Genomic DNA, 18,559 nt, shown 5'->3' with positions numbered 1-18,559 from the left:
AGAGGCAGGAAGCTCTGACCACAGCCTTTGCTTGCTTTGTCATATTTTTTTCCAGCGAACTTTGCTGTATTTTTAGCTTGCAGGAAGCTCCCCCCGGTTGTCAGCAAACTGCTAACTACGCTGCCAGCGCCCTGCACCCCCGGCTGCTGGAGCACTAAAATCCCCGCCGCCGAGGGGGGAGAGAGCCGCAGAGCACAGAAGGACCCCCCTATCCCTGGCAAAACCCCTTGGAGGGTCTTAACTGGGGCGCGTGAGCCCAGACGCCGGGGTGACGGTCTCCCTGGGTGCCGCCACCTCGCGTCGGCATGGACGGCTCTAGTGGTTTTGGTCTCTTCTTGGCACGCGGCCGGTTTTCTGGACGCCGGTGCTGTAGCTCGGCGTTGCCGGGGGGCCCTGGCCGGCCGTGTTGATACAGACGCCGGGTTATTCGAGGTGAAAGCATCCCCGCGCCGCCCCTGGCACCGGCGTAGCCAACTCGGCGGCTTCCTGCCGTGCCGCGGCCCCCGGCGAAGGACGGCTGCTCCCGGCCAGGATGTTTGCTTTGGGCACGGGTCCAAAAAAACCCCCCTTTTCTCCCCGTGCCGCTTCCTTCGCCGGTGCAAACTGTGTCGCTAGAGCCAGGGACGCCCTCCCCGTCCCACCTCGGTGGGTCTCGCCCTCAGCGGGCGATGGAAATCCCGAACCGTCCTGTGAGCAATTTCGAAAGCGGGTGGCGGGGTGGGGACGTGGGCGGCGCGGGGCCAGCGCAGTGGAAACCGGCCGCCTTTTGAGCCGAGCTGCTCCTTACGCAGCCGGGCAAAACCCACCTGGTTTTGCCGGCGGCGATTATTTTTTTGCGTGGCTCATCCGCGTCTTCATCAGCCGGGTCAGAAAAAGAGATGGGGAAAGGGGGAATAAAAAAAAAAAAGAGGGAGAAGATAGGGCGGGGGATGATGGCACGTGGGTCGTGGCAGGGGATGCTCATGTCTCTCCTCTCTCCCTCCTCACAGACAGGTTCGGCGGGCGACCTGGTTGATGGACCCAGCAGAAGCCAAATGGAAGAAGGGCCAATTAATTATGTCGAAGAAAGGCGGCTGAACGAGGGCAGCGGGCTCAGCCTGGCGAATGGGGGCCGGCCGGAGGCGGGGGGCACTGCGCTGATGGAGCCGAGCGGCTGGTCGCCGGGCCAGCCGCCTGCCGCCGGTAAAGCCCACCTGGAAGACGTCAGGAACCTGGTGGCCTTCTCGGCGGTGGCCGAAGCCGTTTCCTCCTACCGGCTGCCACCCCCGGGTTCACCGTCGCTGCTGTACGAGAAGTTCGACTCGGAGATGAGCCGGGGTGGGCTGAGCGCGGCAGACGGCGTGCCACGAGGGGAGGACCTGCATGCCCTCAAGGCTGCCCTGGCTTTGGCCAAGCACGGCGTGAAGCCCCCCAACTGCAACTGCGATGGTCCCGAGTGCCCCGACTACCTGGAATGGCTGGAGCAGAAGATCAAGATGGCTCTCGGCGAAGAGCCGGCATCACCGCGGCCCTGCGCCACCGCCAACCCCCCGCCGCCCCCCCCAGGAAGGTGCTATCGACCCCCAGCCGGTGCCTGAGACCGCCGAGCCGTGCCCGCCCGACGGCCTCCCCTTTTCCCAAAGCGCACTGACCATCGCCAAGGAGAAGAATATCAGCCTGCAGACCGCCATAGCCATCGAAGCCCTGACGCAGCTCTCGGCCGCTCTCCCCCAGCCCGCCGGTGACGGCCAGCCCCCCCCGCCGCCGCCCCCGCCACCCCCCGCCACCCCCTTCGGCCCTGGCCCCCTTGCCCCGCCGGGGGCCGCATGGCAGCGAGGAGACGAGCCCCGTTATCCGCCGGAGCCGGGAGCAGCGCCGGAGCCATTTTTCGGCGCGGCACCTCCCCGGGGCGGCTTCGCGGCGGCGTGGGGGCTGGAGGCCGAGGGGGCGGCGGGGGCCGGAGACCCCATGGCAGAGCTGGAGCAGCTGCTGGGTAACGCTGATGACTACATCAAGGCAGCTTTCAAGAGACCCGAAGTGACGGCCGGCAAAGTGACGGCGCCTAAAACGGAGCCCCCCGAACGAGCACCCGGCAAGGAAGCGCTGGGTGGCCCCCGCTTGCCGCCGGCACCGCCGGAGCCCAGCCTACACAAGAAGACGCAGCTGGTCCTGCAGCAGCATCTCCACCACAAACGCAGCCTCTTCCTCGAGCAAAGCCTGGCAGCGGCGGCGGCACCCCCAGACCGGCCGAGCGGCTGGTGGGCTCCCGGCGCCCCAGCCGTGCCCCCCAAGCCCTTCGAAAAGCAGGCCAAAGAGAAGAAGAAGAAAACACCGCCCGAAAAGCCCCCCCCGGCCAAACCGCTCCGTAAGCAAGTGCAGATCAAGAAGGCAAAGCAGAAGGACTCGCAGCCGCTCTTCCCGCCCCTCTGGCAGATCAGCCTGGAAGGGTTTCGGGCGCCCGCCGAACCCCCCGCCGAAGAGATGCAAACCGAACCGCCGCCGCCGCCGCCTGCCTTCCCGCTCCAGCCTCTTGCACTACCCCTGCCCGCTGCTTGCCCCCCGCCGCCGAACCCCCTCGACGGCGGCCCCCCGGCTCCCGACTCTCAGGAAAGGGGTGCCCCCGCGGGGGGCCCCCAAATTCACCCGGTGCCGGTGGGCTCGACCAGCTCGGAGGAAGCGCCGGCCGCCCCCCCACCGGCTGCCCCAACCCCCATCGTGGTGGATGACAAGCTGGAAGAGCTCATCCGGCAATTTGAAGCTGAATTCGGGGAGAATTTCAACCTGCAGCCCCCCGAGACGCCTGCCCCGCTCGCCCCCGGGGCTGCTGAGCTGCCGGGGGGGCCAGCACCAGCCCCGCAAGTGCCCCCCGCCACCGCTGCCGCCGCCCCGGCTTCAAGCAGCGCTCCCCAAGCTGGACCCAAAAGCTTTTCGTTCTCGCCGGGGAAGGGTCCACTTTCGGAGCCATCCTTCACCGCCCGGTCCCCCAAACAGATCAAAATCGAGTCTTCTGGTGCTATCACCGTGGTGTCAACCACGTGCTTTTACTCTGAGGAAAGCCAAAACCCGGACGCGGATGACGCCGACGGGACGCCCACCAAGGACGAGGTGCCGCTGACGCCAACCCTGAGCGGCTTTTTGGAGTCGCCGCTGAAATACCTGGACACGCCGACCAAAAGCCTCCTGGACACCCCGGCCAAGCGGGCGCAAGCGGAGTTCCCCACCTGCGACTGTGTCGGTGAGCGAGCGGCCGTGCCGGGGGATTACGGGGACGGTGGCGAGCCCCGGGGGTGGCATTTCAAGGAGGTGGCTTTGCAGGGTGGGATTGTCCTGGATAAATAACGGAGCGATGCCGTGGCGTCGGCAAAGCCCACGCTTTTTGGGCGGATGCGGCGCTCACGCGGCAAAACCCCGATGCTGCGGAGCCTTCTTTTGCTTTCTCTTCTCTTATTTTTACGGTCGGACGGCAAACGCCGAACGACTGCCGCGTCACCAGGGGGGTGGTGCCGACGCTGGCCTGGCTGTGCTGGTGTGGGTTGGAAGAGCAGCGATACCAAAGGGCTGTTGGGTTTTGCCTCCACTTAACCGCTCAGCTAAATCCCATAGAGGGGCCAGTGGTTGCCCCAGTGCCGAAACCTGCCTAAAACCCAGCTCGCCTGGTTATTCTTGCTATTTTAAGCCAAATTAGCTGGTTTGGGTTAACTCAACCCAAACCTTAACTTAGCATGTGAGCTTATGCCTGGATGCCTGGAGCCGTATTTGCTGCCGGGATGCTGGGTTGTTCGGTGGCCGATCCCACTGGGATGCATTGAAAAAGCACCAAACTCTTGGATTTGGAGGTTTTTTTGTGGGCTTTTTTGGTGTGTGTTGGCATTTGTTAGACTTTGCAGCAAGTGCTAGAGGTTTCCCACCTGGTCCTTGCAGTCCAGCTCCATCAGAGCGCGGGGAGCTGGATCTTCCCTCGCCAAAATTTAGACCGGAGCTGCACTCTCCCCTGGGAGGAGCAGGGTGAGGATTTGGGGCATCCAGCCAGAAAAATGAGCCCCAGTGCTGCTGGGAGAGGTGGCCTCGGGCTAAGCACAAGCTGCACTTTATTAGCGGGGCTTATGATTATTTATTTATTTGCTTGTAAATGGCAGCAGTAATTAGCCCAAATGGCACCGAGCGAATGAAAGGCTTTTCTGGAGCCGCTCGAACTGATCTTGGAGTTTCACCCTGCGGTGCCACGAAAAGATTCGTGTTGCTTTTTCTTTTGCAGCATGGTTTAGGGGCTGGGAGAGGGGGGATTCCCCCCCTGCCACCTCTCTCCATTTTCTCAAGGAAAAGCTGTGAGAGAAAGCAATTAAGTAGGAGTCGGGGCTCGGTGCTTTATTAGGTGCCTGTGCTGTTAGACGCTGTAATAAAATCAGCCTTCGCTGCGTGTCCCGTATTGATCTCTGTCTGGACAGCTGCAGCCCAGCTGAGCCTGGCTTTCTCCTCGCCTTGGCGCCCAGCCAGTTAGACATGACGGGAATGAAAATCAGGGTGGTGAGAGCAGAAGGATGGAAAGACGGATCAGACCTGGCCGTCGTTCCGGATGCGTCCCACCCGGCGGCGTTTGAGCATCCCTGTGCGCCGGGGATCGACCCCTGCGCCGTCGTGGCTGCCCAGAGCATCCTTTGCTTCCTGCGCTGGCACCTTCATGCTCTGAAAGCCCCGAGGGGTTTGCTGCTGCGGGGGTTGTGTTGCTTGCGGGGCTGTAGCCCAAGCATCCTTCTCCCGTAGCCCAAGCATCCTTCTGCTGTATCTTGAGCATCCTTCCGTAGCCCCAGCATCCTTCAGCCTCTCCCCCGACGCAGCAGCTCCTTCCTTGCATGGGTTCAGGCACCTTGGGGCATCCCATGAGCATCCCCAAATTCTCTGGGCAAACCTAAAAGTAGGCAGCAGTAGTTTTCAGCCCCCAAATCATCCCGTGATGGCTTTGGCAGCATCCAGCTGGGCTGGTCTCGGTGAGCGGGGCCAGACGGGTGCCCAGGGTGGGAGCTGGCGGGGAGCAGGGAGGCCTGGGGACAAGGAAGGGGGGGTTTGTATGCCAAATTGCCCGCCACTGCTAATCGCTTCTTCTCAGCAGACCTCATCAAAATGCACCGTGCTCGAGCGGCCGGCGCAAATCCCCTGTGCCGGGATAGAGCCGCGGTTGCTGCCGGGATGCTCGGAGGGGCTGCGGCCGCTCGGGGAGGTTTTTGGGTCCCCGAAGGGGACGGGTGCTGACAGGTGCGGGTCTGAGCACCCATCCCCTTGTTCCCCAGTGCATTTTAGTGCTGGGAGTGTCTTCCAGAGCAGAAAACGAAGAGGAGCCGCCAGGCTGTTTAACGAACCCCTAATTGCGGCTTCCCTTCCCCAATGCTCTTAGCGGGGAGACGCCATTGAGGAACCCTTGATTTTTGGTGCAGAAGTGCTCGGTTTGAGGGCATTTAGGGGTTTGGCATCCTTTAGAGCAGCCGGCAGAGGTGCAAACCCCCAAATCTCTGTCCCCTTCTCCTGCCTCTGCAGAGCAAATTGTGGAGAAGGACGAGGGGCCGTATTACACCCACCTGGGCTCGGGGCCCACCGTGGCATCCATCAGGGAGCTCATGGAGGAGCGGTAAGGGCCATCATCCCATCCCATCCCATCCTGGGGGGCTGTGAGGGTGACGGGGGGGTTGTGAGGGTGAGTGGGGTCCTGTGGGGCCCTGAGAGGGCGAGTGGGGGCTCATGAAGGTGAGTGGGGGCTTGTGAGGGCAAGCAGGGTCCCGTGGGGTCCTGTGAGGGTCAGTGGGGGCTTGTGAGGGCAAGTAGGGTTCTGTGAGGGCAAGTAGGGGCCCATGAGGGCAAGTAGGGGCCCATGAGGGCAAGTAGGGTTCCGTGAGGGCAAGTAGGGACCCATGAGGGCAAGTAGGGGCCCATGAGGGTGAGTGGGGTTCCATGAGGGCCAGTAGGGTTCCGTGAGGGCCAGTAGGGTTCCATGAGGGTAAGTAGGGTTCCGTGAGGGCGAGTAGGGGCCCATGAGGGTGAGTGGGGGCCCTGTAAGGGCGAGTGGGGTCTCGTGAGAGCAAGTGGGAGCCCACGAGGGAGAACTGGGGCTTTGTGAGGGGTCCTGTGAGGGCAAGTGGGGGTCTATGAGGGATCCCGTGAGGGCGAGGGGGTCCTGTGAGGGCAAAGGGGGTCCTGTGAGGGGTCCATGAGGGCAAGTGGGGTCCATAAAGGTGAGTCGGGTCCTGTGAAGGCGAGCGGGGGCTTGTGAGGGTGGGTGGGGGCCCATGAGGGTGAGTGGGTGCTGTGAGGAGGAGTGAGGACTCATGAGGAGTCCCATGAGGGCGAGTGAAGTCCCCTGAAGGCGAGCGGGGGGCTCGTGAGGGCAAGCAGGGTCCCGTGGGGTCCCGTGAGGGTGAGCAGAAGCCTGTGAGGGTCAGTGGGGGCCCATGAGGGCAAGTAGGGTTCCATGAGAGTGAGTGGGGGCTCGTGAGAGTGAGTGGGGGCCCGTGAGGGGTCTGTAAGGCTGAGTGGGGGCTTGCGAGGGGGAGTGGGGTCCTGTGATGGTGAATGGGGGCCCATGAGGGTGCCCCTGAGGGTGAGCAGGAGCCTGTGAGGGAGAACTGGGCCTTGTGAGGGGTCCTGTGAGGGCAAGTGGGGGTCTATGAGGGATCCCACGAGGGCGAGCGGGGCCCCATGAGGGCAACTGGGGGCTTGTGAGGGTGAGTGGGGGTCCCCCGTGGGGTCTTGTGAAGGCAGGCGGGGTCCTGTGAAGGTGGATGGGGTCCCATGAGGGCAAATGGAGTCCTGTGAGTATGAGTGGAGGCTCAAAGGGGCGAGTGGGGTCCTGTGGGGTCCTGTGGAGGCGAGTGGCATCCTGCGAGGGTGAGCGGGGGCTCCTGAGGGTGAGTGGGGGCTCACGAGGATTCCAGGGAGGATGAGTGGGGTCCCGTGAGGCCAGTGGGGGCTCGTGAGGGGCCCATGAGGGCGAGCGGGGGACTCGTGAGCATGGTGGGGGGCGAGCAGGGCTGATGCCCATCCCCCGGCAGGTATGGCGAGAAGGGCAAGGCCATCCGCATCGAGAAGGTCATCTACACGGGGAAGGAGGGGAAGAGCTCCCGGGGCTGCCCCATCGCCAAGTGGGTGAGTGCCTGCGCCCCGGCTCTCGTCCCCCCGTCGGAGTCCTCCCCGAGGTAACGTGCCTGCCTGTCTCCTCCCTGCCTGGGGACAAGGAGGTCCCCGGCCGGCGGTGGCCACAGCGGGCAGGGGCGGATGCTCGATCTGCGGCTGGCAAGGAGGAAGCGAGAGCGGCGGCCGCCCCCAGGGAAACTCCACGGGGCTTCCCACCCTCGGCACCCGCTGAACAGCACGTCCGTGCCTGCAGCCCCTGGGCCGGGCACATCCCCCCCGCCCCGGCACCCCAAAGCCCATGGGGGTGAATGCAACCATGGGAGCCCCCACAGCTCTGCCCCCCTCCCCCAAAATCCCCACGTGGTGCTGCAGAAGGCAGTCAGGACCCGCTTTTGGGGTCCTCCCCATCACGGGAGGTGTTCGCCATTGGAGTGGTCTGACTTGGCCGTTCTGTTTTCCAGGTGATCCGGAGACACAACCAAGAGGAGAAGCTGCTGTGCCTGGTGCGGCACCGGGCCGGCCACCACTGCCAGAACGCTGTCATCATCATCCTGATCCTGGCCTGGGAGGGTATCCCCCGCACGCTGGGCGACACGCTGTACCAGGAGCTCACCGACACCCTCACCAAGTACGGCAACCCCACCAGCCGCCGCTGCGGCTTGAACGACGAGTAAGTCGCACCGCGCCGCCGGTCCAGTTCGGGAAGACGGGGTGGGAAGGGGATGCGGGGGTCCCCCCTGTTTTCGGAGCTGCCATCACCGCGCCAGCGGCTGATGCTCCTCTGCGGTGTCCCTCCCGCAGCCGGACCTGCGCATGCCAAGGCAAAGACCCCAACACCTGCGGCGCTTCCTTCTCCTTCGGCTGCTCTTGGAGCATGTATTTTAATGGCTGCAAATACGCCCGGAGCAAAACTCCCCGCAAGTTCAGGCTGGTGGGGGACAATCCCAAAGAGGTGGGTGACATGGGCGGAGTGGGGAAGCACTGGCGGGGCTGTGGGTTCAGACCTCCTTTTACCCCCAGCTCCAAGTTTTGTCGGGGGGAAGCCTGAAAATAGGATTCCCTGTGGGATTTTTGATGAATTAGGGAGTTGGGGGACAGAAAGCCAACCTGGTGAAAGCAGAGGGCAGGCTCGCCTTGACGTCCCAGAGCCAGGACTTTTGGTGTGACAGCAAGTGCCAGTACGGGGTGGCACGAATGGGGTCTCTCTAGAAACCTCAGGGAAGATGCCAGAGGGCTCACGGGTCGAGCAAGCGAAAGCGCAACAGATGCTGAGGCTGGAGGTTGAACGGCCAGAATCTCACCAGGAATTTAAGCTGTGTGCTTTGTGCTGTGGCAGACATCGTGGGAAGGGTTGGATGCCGCGTGGTGTGTGGGCGCTCTGCCCCCAATTCCATCCCCGCTGCCGAAACCCCTGGGTGATGTCCTCTTCTTTTTGCTACTGCAGGAAGAGCTGCTCCGGAAAAGCTTTCAGGACTTGGCCACCGAGGTTGCTCCGCTTTACAAGAGGCTGGCACCACAAGCCTACCAAAACCAGGTACCGGCCTCCCGCTTGTCCCCTTTGAAACGCATCGGCCCGGTGGCAGGCAGAAGCGGCTGCGGGGTGGCGGCGCATAGGAGATTTCGGATAACCGGAGCCATCTCCTCCTTCTGCCAGGTTACCAACGAGGATGTAGCGATAGACTGCCGGCTGGGCTTGAAGGAGGGGAGGCCGTTCTCGGGAGTGACGGCGTGCATGGACTTCTGCGCTCACGCTCACAAAGATCAGCATAACCTCTACAACGGCTGCACGGTGGTAAGCAGGTGGCCAGCGGGCCTTTTCGGGATGCTCTCCCCCTGTTTTGGGTTGCTCCTGTTCGGGCCACTCGGTCCCCCCTGTCCCCAGTTGTCATACCTGCATGACTCCAGTGGCCGGTCCTCAGTGTTTGCACGCCTCAGATGAAACCTTTCAGGTCTGTGGGGTGCTGAAGCCACCCCAGCTAGACCAAAGCACGGTGCTAAAGGGGACGATGCGTTTGCTTTCATCTGACCCAAACCCCACGGGAGGTTTCCAAATGCCGGCTGGGAACTGGTGTGGGCTGGGAGGGATGCCAGGCTGGCATGGCTTCACAGCGATGGAGGTGAATGAGGAGGAGATTTCGCCCCTGTCCCGCATCTGGCAGCATCCTGCTGATGGCACCCTGTGCTCCCCCAGGTCTGCACGCTGACAAAGGAAGACAATCGTGTGGTGGGGAAAATCCCCGAAGATGAGCAACTGCATGTCCTCCCCCTCTACAAGATGTCCAGCACGGATGAGTTCGGCAGTGAGGAGAACCAAAACGCCAAGGTGGGCAGCGGGGCCATCCAGGTGCTCACGTCCTTTCCCCGCGAGGTCCGCAAGCTGCCCGAGCCCGCCAAGTCCTGCCGGCAGAGGCAGCTGGAAGCAAAGAAAGCCGCTGCGGAGAAGAAAAAGCTGCAGAAAGAGAAGCTGATGACGCCGGAGAAGATCAAGCAGGAAGCGCTCGAGCTCCCCATGCTCCAGCAAAATGCAGGTAACGGGGGTGGAGCTGAGGTCTCGCCGCCCCAAGCCGTCCGGAAAGCGCGCGAGGGGATGGGGATGATTGGGGGCTTTCTCGGGCTGGCGGCGTTGAGCATGTGGTGTTGAGGTGCAGGATGGCATTTCTGTGGTGCCTGGGTTTTTCCCCATGCTGCGGTGCGGCGGGGAGCTCTCGCCGCAGCCCGGGGCGTGGGTGTGAATCGGTGCCAGCGCACCGGGCGATGCTGACCTCTGCGCTCGGCCGGTGAGCCCATCACCGTGGGATTTTCGGAGTCCGGCCAAGTTTTTGGGGTCCTCGCTCCCTACTGGTGGCTTCCTCGGCCGGCGGGTCACAGGGGCTGTGTGTGTGCTGTGCCCGCAGGTATGGCGTTGAAAAGCGGGCTGCCCCCGCAGCCGCTGAAACCTTCCATCAAGGTGGAGCCGCAGAGCCATTACAACGCCTTCAAGTACAACGGTAACGCAGTGGTGGAGAGCTACTCGGTGCTGGGGAGCTGCCGGCCCTCCGACCCATACAGCATGAACAGTGTTTACTCTTACCATTCCTACTATGCACAGCCCAATCTGCCTTCCGTGAACGGGTTTCACTCCAAGTTCGCGCTTCCCTCCTTCGGGTATTACGGCTTTTCCAGCAACCACGTGTTCCCCTCGCAGTTTCTGAATTATGGGGCGCCCGAGAGGGGCGGAAGCAGCTGGGTGAGCAATGGCTACGAGAAGAAGCCTGACGTCCCGGTGTTGCAGGAGAACCTCAACCATGCCTATGGGAACACCGATTTCCCCGAGCCCATCCCGCACAGCGTCCGGAGCAAAAACCATCACCAGCGCACCTACGAGCGGGCTAACCGCTACGCCAGCCAGCAGAAAGCGGCGGCGGCGGCGGCCGGGGCGCACAGGACTAGCTCGGGCTCGGAGGAGGTGCCGCCGTTTGCACAGAACTGTTTCGGCAGCCGGCCCATCAAGCAGGAGCCTCCGGACCCTCCACCCGCCATCGAGCCCCTTCCTGGCGCGGCGGCCGTGCCGGGCACCGGCTTAGCCCTGCCGGCCATCCCAGCGCGCGGCGGGGGGCCGGAGCCGCGGTGGAGCCCCTTCAAAGCGTCCCGGGGCACGTCTTCGCCTGAGAGGACTAGCACGGCAGAGGGCTCGTGGAACGCCCTGGCGCCGGGTTTGGGCGGGCGGGAGAAGCTGAGCGCCTTCGACGCTGCCGCGCGCTTGCCGCCGCCGGAGAAGCAATGGCCCAACGTCCTGGCGGGAGAGGCGGCGGCGGCGGTGCGCGGCTCGGGCTTGCTGCCGAAACCGTGGAGCCCCTGCAAGCTGGGGGAAGCGGCGCTGGCTGGCACGGGCGCCTCGAGCTTGCTGGGGCCGCTGGGTTTCGGCTCGGCCCTGCCGGGGCTGCCCAGCTTCCCCGAGGAGCCGTGGGGCTCGGTGAAGGCGGAGGAGCGGAGGACGCCGGCGCCGAGTCCGGGGCTGCTGGAGAAGCCGTGGGAGGTGGCGGTGGGCGAGAAGGGGGCGGCGGGGCCCCGCCGGGAGAAGCCGTGGGACCCCTTTGGCCTGGAGGAGGATCTGCCAGAGAAGGCGGTGAAGGAGGAGGAAGAGGAGGAGGAGGAGGAGGACGAGGAAGAGGAGGAGGAGTGGTCGGACAGCGAGCACAACTTCCTGGACGAGAACATCGGCGGGGTGGCCGTGGCACCCGCCCACGGCTCCATCCTCATTGAGTGCGCCCGCCGCGAGCTCCACGCCACCACCCCGCTGAAGAAACCCAACCGCTGCCACCCCACCCGCATCTCCCTGGTCTTCTACCAACACAAGAACTTGAACCAGCCCAACCACGGCCTGGCGCTGTGGGAGGCCAAGATGAAGCAGTTGGCGGAGCGGGCTCGAGCCCGGCAAGAGGAGGCGGCGCGCCTGGGTCTCCCGCCAGACGCCAAAGCCTTCGCCAAGAAACGCAAGTGGGGCGGCGCGTTGGCGACCGAGGCGCCCAGCAAGGAGAGGAGGGACTCGGTCCCCACGCGGCAGGCGGTGGCCATCCCCACCAACTCCGCCATCACTGTGTCCTCCTACGCCTACACCAAGGTGACGGGCCCCTACAGCCGTTGGATCTGAGACGGAGGCAACCGCCGCAGCCCCATCTTACCTCAACCCTCGGCAGCGCCGGAGCCCGGCGTTGCTTCGTGGTGCTTTCTCCTCGGGCGTGGGGGAGAAGAAAAAAAAACACAAAAAAACAGAGAAAAACGAAGCAAAACACAACAACAACAAAAAAAAACCCAACCCACAGAAAGCGAACCCAACACGCACGCTCGGAAACAGCGGAGCCGGCGCGGGCGCATGCCGTCAGAGAGCTGCGCTTGGCGAGGAGTTGGCAAACAAAGCAAAACTCAATTAAAAACAAAAGAGGAACGATGCTGTTTGACGCTTTTCGGTAATCTCATATTTATATCTCCGCGTTTTTTTAATCTAGCCTCGTGCGCCGTGCGAACGGATGGAGAAGTTTATAGTGTCCTTTCGCAAAGGAGAGGTTTTTAATTCCACTTAAAAATGCCTATTTATTGGATTTTATTTTATTTTATTTTTTACTCCGATGACAACGACGAAGCCGATCTTCGAAAAAGAAGCCAACATCGAAAAAAACCCCTAAACATAAAGAAAAAACAACCGGAACACCAAACCAGCTTAAAGGCAAGAGGTGACTCCCTCCAGCTCCAACGCATGGGGCCTGGCAGGATTGTGTGCTTTACCGTCAGCCGGACAGGCTGAACATCCGATTATTTTTTTTCCCAAGGACCTAAAAATACCTATTTTGCAACTTGAGGAGTCCTTTCTTACAGTGATGGGAGACCTGCTCGTGAGCGGGACGTCCCGGGACGGCGCGTCTTCGCTCGGCTTCTCGCCGCCGGCGGGATCGGCTCCGCCGGGACGGAGCGAGCCGGCGTCTTTCCCGGCGCCGGAGACCTCAGGACACGTCCGGGCTGAGGACTGCCGCTGCCGGGGTGCCGCGCTCGGGCTCGGACTTGGGGGGTCCTTTGCTGACAGCCCCGGGGAGAGCGGCGGCGGCGGCAGCGGCAGCATCTCTCAAGGAGCCGACAGGACAAAAACAGAAAGAAAAAAAAAATACAAAAACAGGAAAAAAACACAAACCAACCCCAAACTGTGAATAGCTAGTGTTGCTCTCTGTACATCACTGTTGCTAAAGTCTGGTGCTTTCCGTCTCCGGGGGACTTTCTCCGTGCGATCGGCTCTGGGAAGAGCGAATCCCAAGACTTGGCTGGCCAAAACCCCGCCGGTCCGCCTTCCCCGCCGGTGCCGGCGAGCCAGTGCGGCGGCGAGCGCCGCTGGGGCTCGGTGCTTTTTCTCTCCCTGGGTGCCATCCCTCCTTCCTACGGATCGCCGTTCTTCCCGCAAAAAAACCGCAACAAATAACCCAACGACGACAACAACCGCGTGGTGCTTTTCGAACAATCTCAGTCGAGACTTTCCTCCCGTCACCGATGCTGAAGCCGCGCCGGGATGGACGGGCGGACGAGCTCCCCAGTGGCTCACCGGGAGGGCGGCGTGGCCGAATCCGGGTGCCGGTGTCCCCGGGGTCGTTGCTTTTGCACTTTCAGGTGCCTTTTGGAGAGCCAGCGAGCCAGAGCCGACGCCGTCACCGTGCAGAAATCACCTTGTGTTTACTGTCACCCTCCTTCCTTGCGCACTGGCACAGATCAGCAGGATCTCGGTAAAACAGCCTGAACATTTACGTGGTCTGATTTTAAACCTGTAAATAGGGAAAGAATTTTTTTAAAAGCACTTTCACCTAGATTTAAAAATGAAAGCGAAACGTAAAAAACAACTCCCCTCTTTCCTCCCCTACCCCCCCCCGCAACAACTTGAAAGCAGTATGTTTTAAACAAGATTATTGTGGGAGAACTGTAAATACTGGCAGAATATTTAACATGCTTTGTCCGTCCTTCATAATTAATTTTTTTTTTTTTTTTAACCGTAATCTGTAAAGTCGCGTATATTTGACAAGGAAACTCAACGAGCTATTACCGCTTTTCTTATAAATACCCAATAGCATATCAGGATTGTAAGAGTCGATGGCAAGTCAGATTTTAGGGATGCCCGCGGGCGATGCCGGTTCCAGCGCGGGGACCCGACGTGTCGATGTGTTTCGGAGGGTGAAAAGGGGACCTGGCTGATCCCCGCCAGCGGCATTCGGCGGGGCCGGATTCGGGTGCCGGCCCCGGTTCGCATTGCCCGGGGTCTCGTCTGACTGTCGTGGCGGGGGTGCCTTGCGAGCTTCGCCTGGATGGGTTTAGAGTCGGGAGGAAAAGGGGTGCGTTCGGAGAAGGCGAGGGTCTGTGTAACCTGTCTAAGTCCTGCTTCCTCGGAGGTTTTTTTTGGTGCAGGGAGGGGGTTCGGTCCGGCGCGGCGTTGGCTCCGGCGGGTTCAACCCGGGTAAGCGGGGAGATGCCGGCGCTGCGGGTCGGGGAGCGAGAACTGCTGCAGTCTCACGTTTTTACACTACATAACGTCTAACCTACCTCAAATCTCAGTCATGAAAAATTAGCACGCTTCAGACTTCTTCTATGAAAACTCGAAATCTATGCACAGCTCTTTACCCCTTGCTGCTGAGAGGCTGTTTTTCAAGCAAAATCTTTTCCTTTACCCGTCCCGGCGGCCGCGCTTGTCCCACCCGTGCCGAAGCCAGGGGGGTCGCGGTGTTAAGGGGGCCTTGCTGTGGGGGGGGGGGGGGGTTGGGGAATGTTTTTAATCGCTTTGGAGTGGGATGGGGACCTAATTTTGCAGCAGGTCGCGGCCACAATGGTGCTAGAACAACGCCCGCGGTAGAAACCCTGGGGAGGGCTCGGTGTGGGGAGCCCCAATGGGCTCCTTCCATCCCGCTTCAGTTTTTCCGGCCGCAATGCTTCGCCTCGAGCAGGGAACGGGGGACGCGTTTCGGGGTTCCCCCCCCCCGATCTCGACGCTCTCGGGATGAGGCACAGGAAGGAGAAGGAAACCAGAATCCCTGAGGTGCCTCAATTGCTGATTTTTCCTTTTAATACTGGAGTATGCTTTGTGGGCTCTATAAGGCATATTTTTATTAAATGAAATCTTCTAATAAAAACGGTGCTATGGTGTTTTAACAAACTGTATCACGCTTCTGCCTGATTCCATCTCGCTGAGGTGCTACTAATGTATATATGAAACTAGGGAACCAAGAGAAAAAAAAAAAAAAAAAAGCAATGTCGTTGAGAAGGAAGTTTACTTTTCCGGAGCGACAGCTCGAAGCGTGCCGGGAGCCGGTTGGGTTTATGCAAACTGAAAGCGGTGCCGCGTCGGAGGCGTTCCGCCGACCGGGCTCGCGGTGGAGCCGTTCCCCTCTGGTACGAGGCCGGGGTGCTGGCAGGAGAGCCGTGCGTGGGTGTGGTGCTTGGACGAGGTGTTCAGCTGCGGTGCTCGGCCACATGTCGTGGACGTGGTGCGTGGGCATGGTGCTTGGCCAAGGTGTGTGAACGTGGTGCTCGGCCACGGTGCTTGACTGCGGTGCTCGGACATGGTGCTCGGCCACGGTGCTTGACTGCGGTGCTCGGACATGGTGCGTGGACATGGTGCTTGGCCACGGTGCTTGGACATGGTGCGTGGACATGGTGCTCGGGCACGGTGCTCGGCCACACGTCACAGACCTGGTGCTCGGGCACGGTGCTCGGACGTGGTGCGTGGACATGGTGCTCGGGCACGGTGCTCGGCCACACGTCACAGACCTGGTGCTCGGGCACGGTGCTCGGACGTGGTGCGTGGACATGGTGCTCGGGCACGGTGCTCGGCCACGCATCACGGACCTGGTGCTCGGGCACGGTGCTCGGACGTGGTGCGTGAACATGGTGCTCGGGCACGGTGCTCAGCCACGCATCACGGACCTGGTGCTCGGGTACGGTGCTCGGAGGTGGTGTGTAGACATGGTGCTCGGGCACGGTGCTCGGCCACGCATCACGGACCTGGTGCTCGGGCACGGTGCTCGGACGTGGTGCGTGAACATGGTGCTCGGGCACGGTGCTCAGCCACGCATCACGGACCTGGTGCTCGGGTACGGTGCTCGGAGGTGGTGCGTAGACATGGTGCTCGGGCACGGTGCTCGGCCACGCATCACGGACCTGATGCTCGGGCACGGTGCTCGGACGTGGTGCGTGGACATGGTGCTCGGGCACGGTGCTCAGCCACGCATCACGGACCTGGTGCTCGGGCACGGTGCTCGGACGTGGTGCGTAGACATGGTGCTCGGGCACGGTGCTCGGCCACGCATCACGGACCTGGTGCTCGGGCACGGTGCTCGGACGTGGTGCGTGGACATGGTGCTCGGGCACGGTGCTCGGCCACGCATGATGGACCTGGTGCTCGGGCACGGTGCTCGGACGTCTTGCGTGGACATGGTGCTTGGGCACGGTGCTCGGCCACGCATCACGGACCTGGTGCTTGGGCACGGTGCTCAGACGTGGCGCCTGGACATGGTGCTTGGGCACAGTGCTTGGCCACGCATGATGGACCTGGTGCTCGGGCATGGTGCGTGGACACGGTGCTCAGCTAAGGTGTGTGAACGTGGTGCTCGGCCATGGTGCTCAACCGCAGCGCTCAGACATGGTGCGTGGACGTGGTGCTCAGCCGTGGTGCTCTGCTGTGGTGCTTGGACATGGTGCATGGATATGGTGCTCAGGCATGGTGCTTGGCCAGGCACCGTGGACGTGGTGCTCGGGCACGGTGCTCAGACGTGGTGTGTGAACATGGTGCTCGGGCACGGTGCTTGGCCATGCACCGTGGACACGGTGCATGGACGTGGTGCTCAGCCGTGATGCGTGAACATGGTGCTTAGACACGGTGTGTGACATGATGCTCAGCCAGGGTGTGTGAACATGGTGCTCAGCTGCGGTGCTCGGATGCGGTGCTCGGACGTTGTGCGCGGACATGGTGCTCAGCTGCCATGCGTGAACGTGGCGCTCGGCCGCGGTGCTCGGACACGGCGTGTGGACACGGTGCTCAGCCAGGGTGCGTGAACGTGGTGCTTGGACATGGTGCTCGGCCTCGGACGCGGTGCATGGGCACAGTGCTCGGTCAGGGTGCTCAGCCTGGCGCATGGGGGTGTTGCGCACGCACCGGTACGCGCGCACAGTGCGCAGGCACGGTGCCAGGGCATGGCATGCGGATACGGCGCTCGGGCACCGCGCACGGCCGTGGTGCTCCGGCACCGCGCACGACCACGGTGCTCGGACGCGGCGTTTGGGCGCGGCGCACGGCCACGGTGCTCGGACGCGGTGCTTGGACGGGGCGCATGGGCACGGAGAGGGTGCTCGGGCACGGTGCAAGGGCACGGTGCACGGACGCGGTGCTCGGGCACGGTGCACGGATGCGGTGCTCGGACACGGCGCTCGGGCGCGCTCCGCAGATACGGCGCTCGGGCACGGCGCTCGCCCACCGCGCACGGACACGGCGCTCGGCCACGCTGCCCCGGCACAGATGCGGCGCTCGGGCACCCCCGTGGCGCTTGGCCACGGCGCTTGGCCGCGGTGCCGGTGCCCGCCGCACGCCTCCGCTGCGTGGCCGCCCTCCCGGCACCGTACCCCGCCGCGGCGCCCGGGCCCCATGCCCGCCGGCGCTCAGCACCGCGCTTGGCACCGCGCTCCCCGCCAGCTCTCTCGGGCTCGCTCCCCTCCCCGAATCACCGGTGTCTCCCCCACGGCGAGGGCTCGGCCGGGCATCCCGCTTCTGCCCGTCTCTTTCTTTCCCCCCCCTTTTTTTTCCATTTTTTTGGGGTTTTATTGGTGCTACTTTCTTCCCCTTCGGCTTCCCGTCAGCGCCGGGGCAGCAGCTCCCCCGCGCCCCCCAAACCAAGGCAAATACCTCAACCCCCCCACCCCCCCAAGCCCCCCGCAGCGCCGCAGCAGCGAAGGCGAGCGAAACCGGGGCGAATCTTTCCAAAATCAGGGATCCTTTCGCAGCGGTGTTTCTTCCTTAATTTTTTTTTTTTTTTCTTCCCCCCTCCTTTATCCCTTTCCGCCTGGGTTTTTCCTCATTTTTCCGCATCCTTCAGGGATTACAAACCGCCGTAATTTCAGCCTCAGTTTTATTCCAGGAGCAGATTTTGGTTTCGGTTTTTTTTTTTTTTTTTTTTGGCCAGTGGGTTTTTGCACCGCGGCGCCAAAAGGAAAAAAAAAAAAAAGAGGTAATAATTCAAAATTGGAAAAATAAAGCGCCGTTTCTTCTCGGATTCGGGAATTTGATTGGAGGCGGGGGGGGTTTATTTTTGGCGTTTTTGTTGGGTTTTTTTTTTTTTTTTTGGGATAATTGAGGAGGGGAGGTGGGACGGCGGCAGGCGGAGGAGGGGGACACCGCGGGGGTGTCCCGGCGGCTCCGAAAAATTCACACTTGAAGATTTCTTGGTCGGCTCGGGACTGTGGTTACTTGAAATGAAGTTTTTTTCCGGGGCGGATCGAGGACCGGTAGATTTTTTTCCCATGTCTCAAGGCAATAGGATTAATGTGTATTAAACTGTAGATACTTCTAGGACAGTAAATTTATGCTGATAATTTTATTTTGTATAATTTTCCCTTTTTCTTTTTTCCCCTCTTTGTGGTTTGTTTTGGTTTGGTTGTTTTTTTTTTTTTTCCCCTCCCCTTAACACCCTTTTCTTTTTCCCTTTCCCCCCTCAGTGTTTTTGGTAAATTTATTTTTTAGGATGCCTAAAAATTGCAAGTTTGGATCCTCCCCCTTCCTTCCCCGGTTTTGGTTTTGTTTTTTTGTTTTGTTGTTGTTTTTTGTTTTTTCGTTTTTGTTTTTTTTTTTTTAATTTGTATTTTATTCTAAGTTACGCGCGGCCGGCCGGGCCGCGAAATGTATTATTCCTGATATCTTTAAAATATTGTGGGTGTTTTAATAAATTTTATATTTATTTTTTGCACTCAA

At 61.4% G+C, this 18,559-nt stretch overlaps 3 protein-coding genes across 9 annotated transcripts in view; all 3 read left to right on the top strand.

Annotated features, from left to right (window-relative positions):
• The window catches only part of TET3 (tet methylcytosine dioxygenase 3), a 25,116-nt gene extending 10,768 nt beyond the window's left edge, over positions 1-14,348 (top strand). The window contains 10 exon segments of the mRNA XM_030035940.2: positions 990-1,505; positions 1,507-3,214; positions 5,509-5,599; positions 7,017-7,110; positions 7,560-7,768; positions 7,900-8,050; positions 8,543-8,632; positions 8,753-8,890; positions 9,290-9,626; positions 9,993-14,348. Of these exon segments, the coding sequence (XP_029891800.2) occupies positions 1,035-1,505; positions 1,507-3,214; positions 5,509-5,599; positions 7,017-7,110; positions 7,560-7,768; positions 7,900-8,050; positions 8,543-8,632; positions 8,753-8,890; positions 9,290-9,626; positions 9,993-11,728 (5,025 nt within the window). The 5' untranslated portion in view covers positions 990-1,034 and the 3' untranslated portion in view covers positions 11,729-14,348.
• The window catches only part of LOC121233754 (branchpoint-bridging protein-like), a 22,406-nt gene extending 3,847 nt beyond the window's left edge, over positions 1-18,559 (top strand). Inside the window, exons 2-4 of one of the 3 annotated variants that reach the window (XM_041128438.1) lie at positions 9,086-9,092; positions 16,681-16,870; positions 16,923-18,559. In XM_041128438.1, the coding sequence (XP_040984372.1) occupies positions 16,695-16,870; positions 16,923-17,706 (960 nt within the window). In that variant the 5' untranslated portion in view covers positions 9,086-9,092; positions 16,681-16,694 and the 3' untranslated portion in view covers positions 17,707-18,559. Of the gene's footprint in view, positions 1-9,085; positions 9,093-16,668 lie in introns of those variants that run through there. The other 2 variants (XM_041128437.1, XM_041128436.1) reach the window with 2 other exon arrangements.
• Positions 14,348-18,559, top strand: LOC121233755. Of its 5 annotated transcripts, none has more exons than XM_041128439.1 (7): positions 14,348-15,130; positions 15,167-15,458; positions 15,511-15,536; positions 15,589-15,692; positions 15,745-15,963; positions 16,302-16,394; positions 16,498-18,559. In XM_041128439.1, exons 2-7 carry the CDS (start codon positions 15,214-15,216, stop codon positions 16,651-16,653), a joined length of 843 nt encoding a protein of 280 aa, XP_040984373.1. In that variant the 5' UTR covers positions 14,348-15,130; positions 15,167-15,213; the 3' UTR covers positions 16,654-18,559. The 5 variants fall into 5 exon arrangements, with proteins under 5 accessions (XP_040984373.1, XP_040984376.1, XP_040984375.1 ...); XM_041128442.1 differs by having other exon boundaries at positions 14,348-15,252; positions 15,370-15,458; XM_041128441.1 differs by having other exon boundaries at positions 14,348-15,252; positions 15,331-15,458.

Source organism: Aquila chrysaetos, chromosome 13 (assembly GCF_900496995.4).
Source record: "Aquila chrysaetos chrysaetos chromosome 13, bAquChr1.4, whole genome shotgun sequence".
Taxonomy (NCBI): domain Eukaryota; kingdom Metazoa; phylum Chordata; class Aves; order Accipitriformes; family Accipitridae; genus Aquila; species Aquila chrysaetos.
Note: the sequence above shows the minus strand (reverse complement) of the source record. Positions and strands in the feature narration are given on the sequence as shown.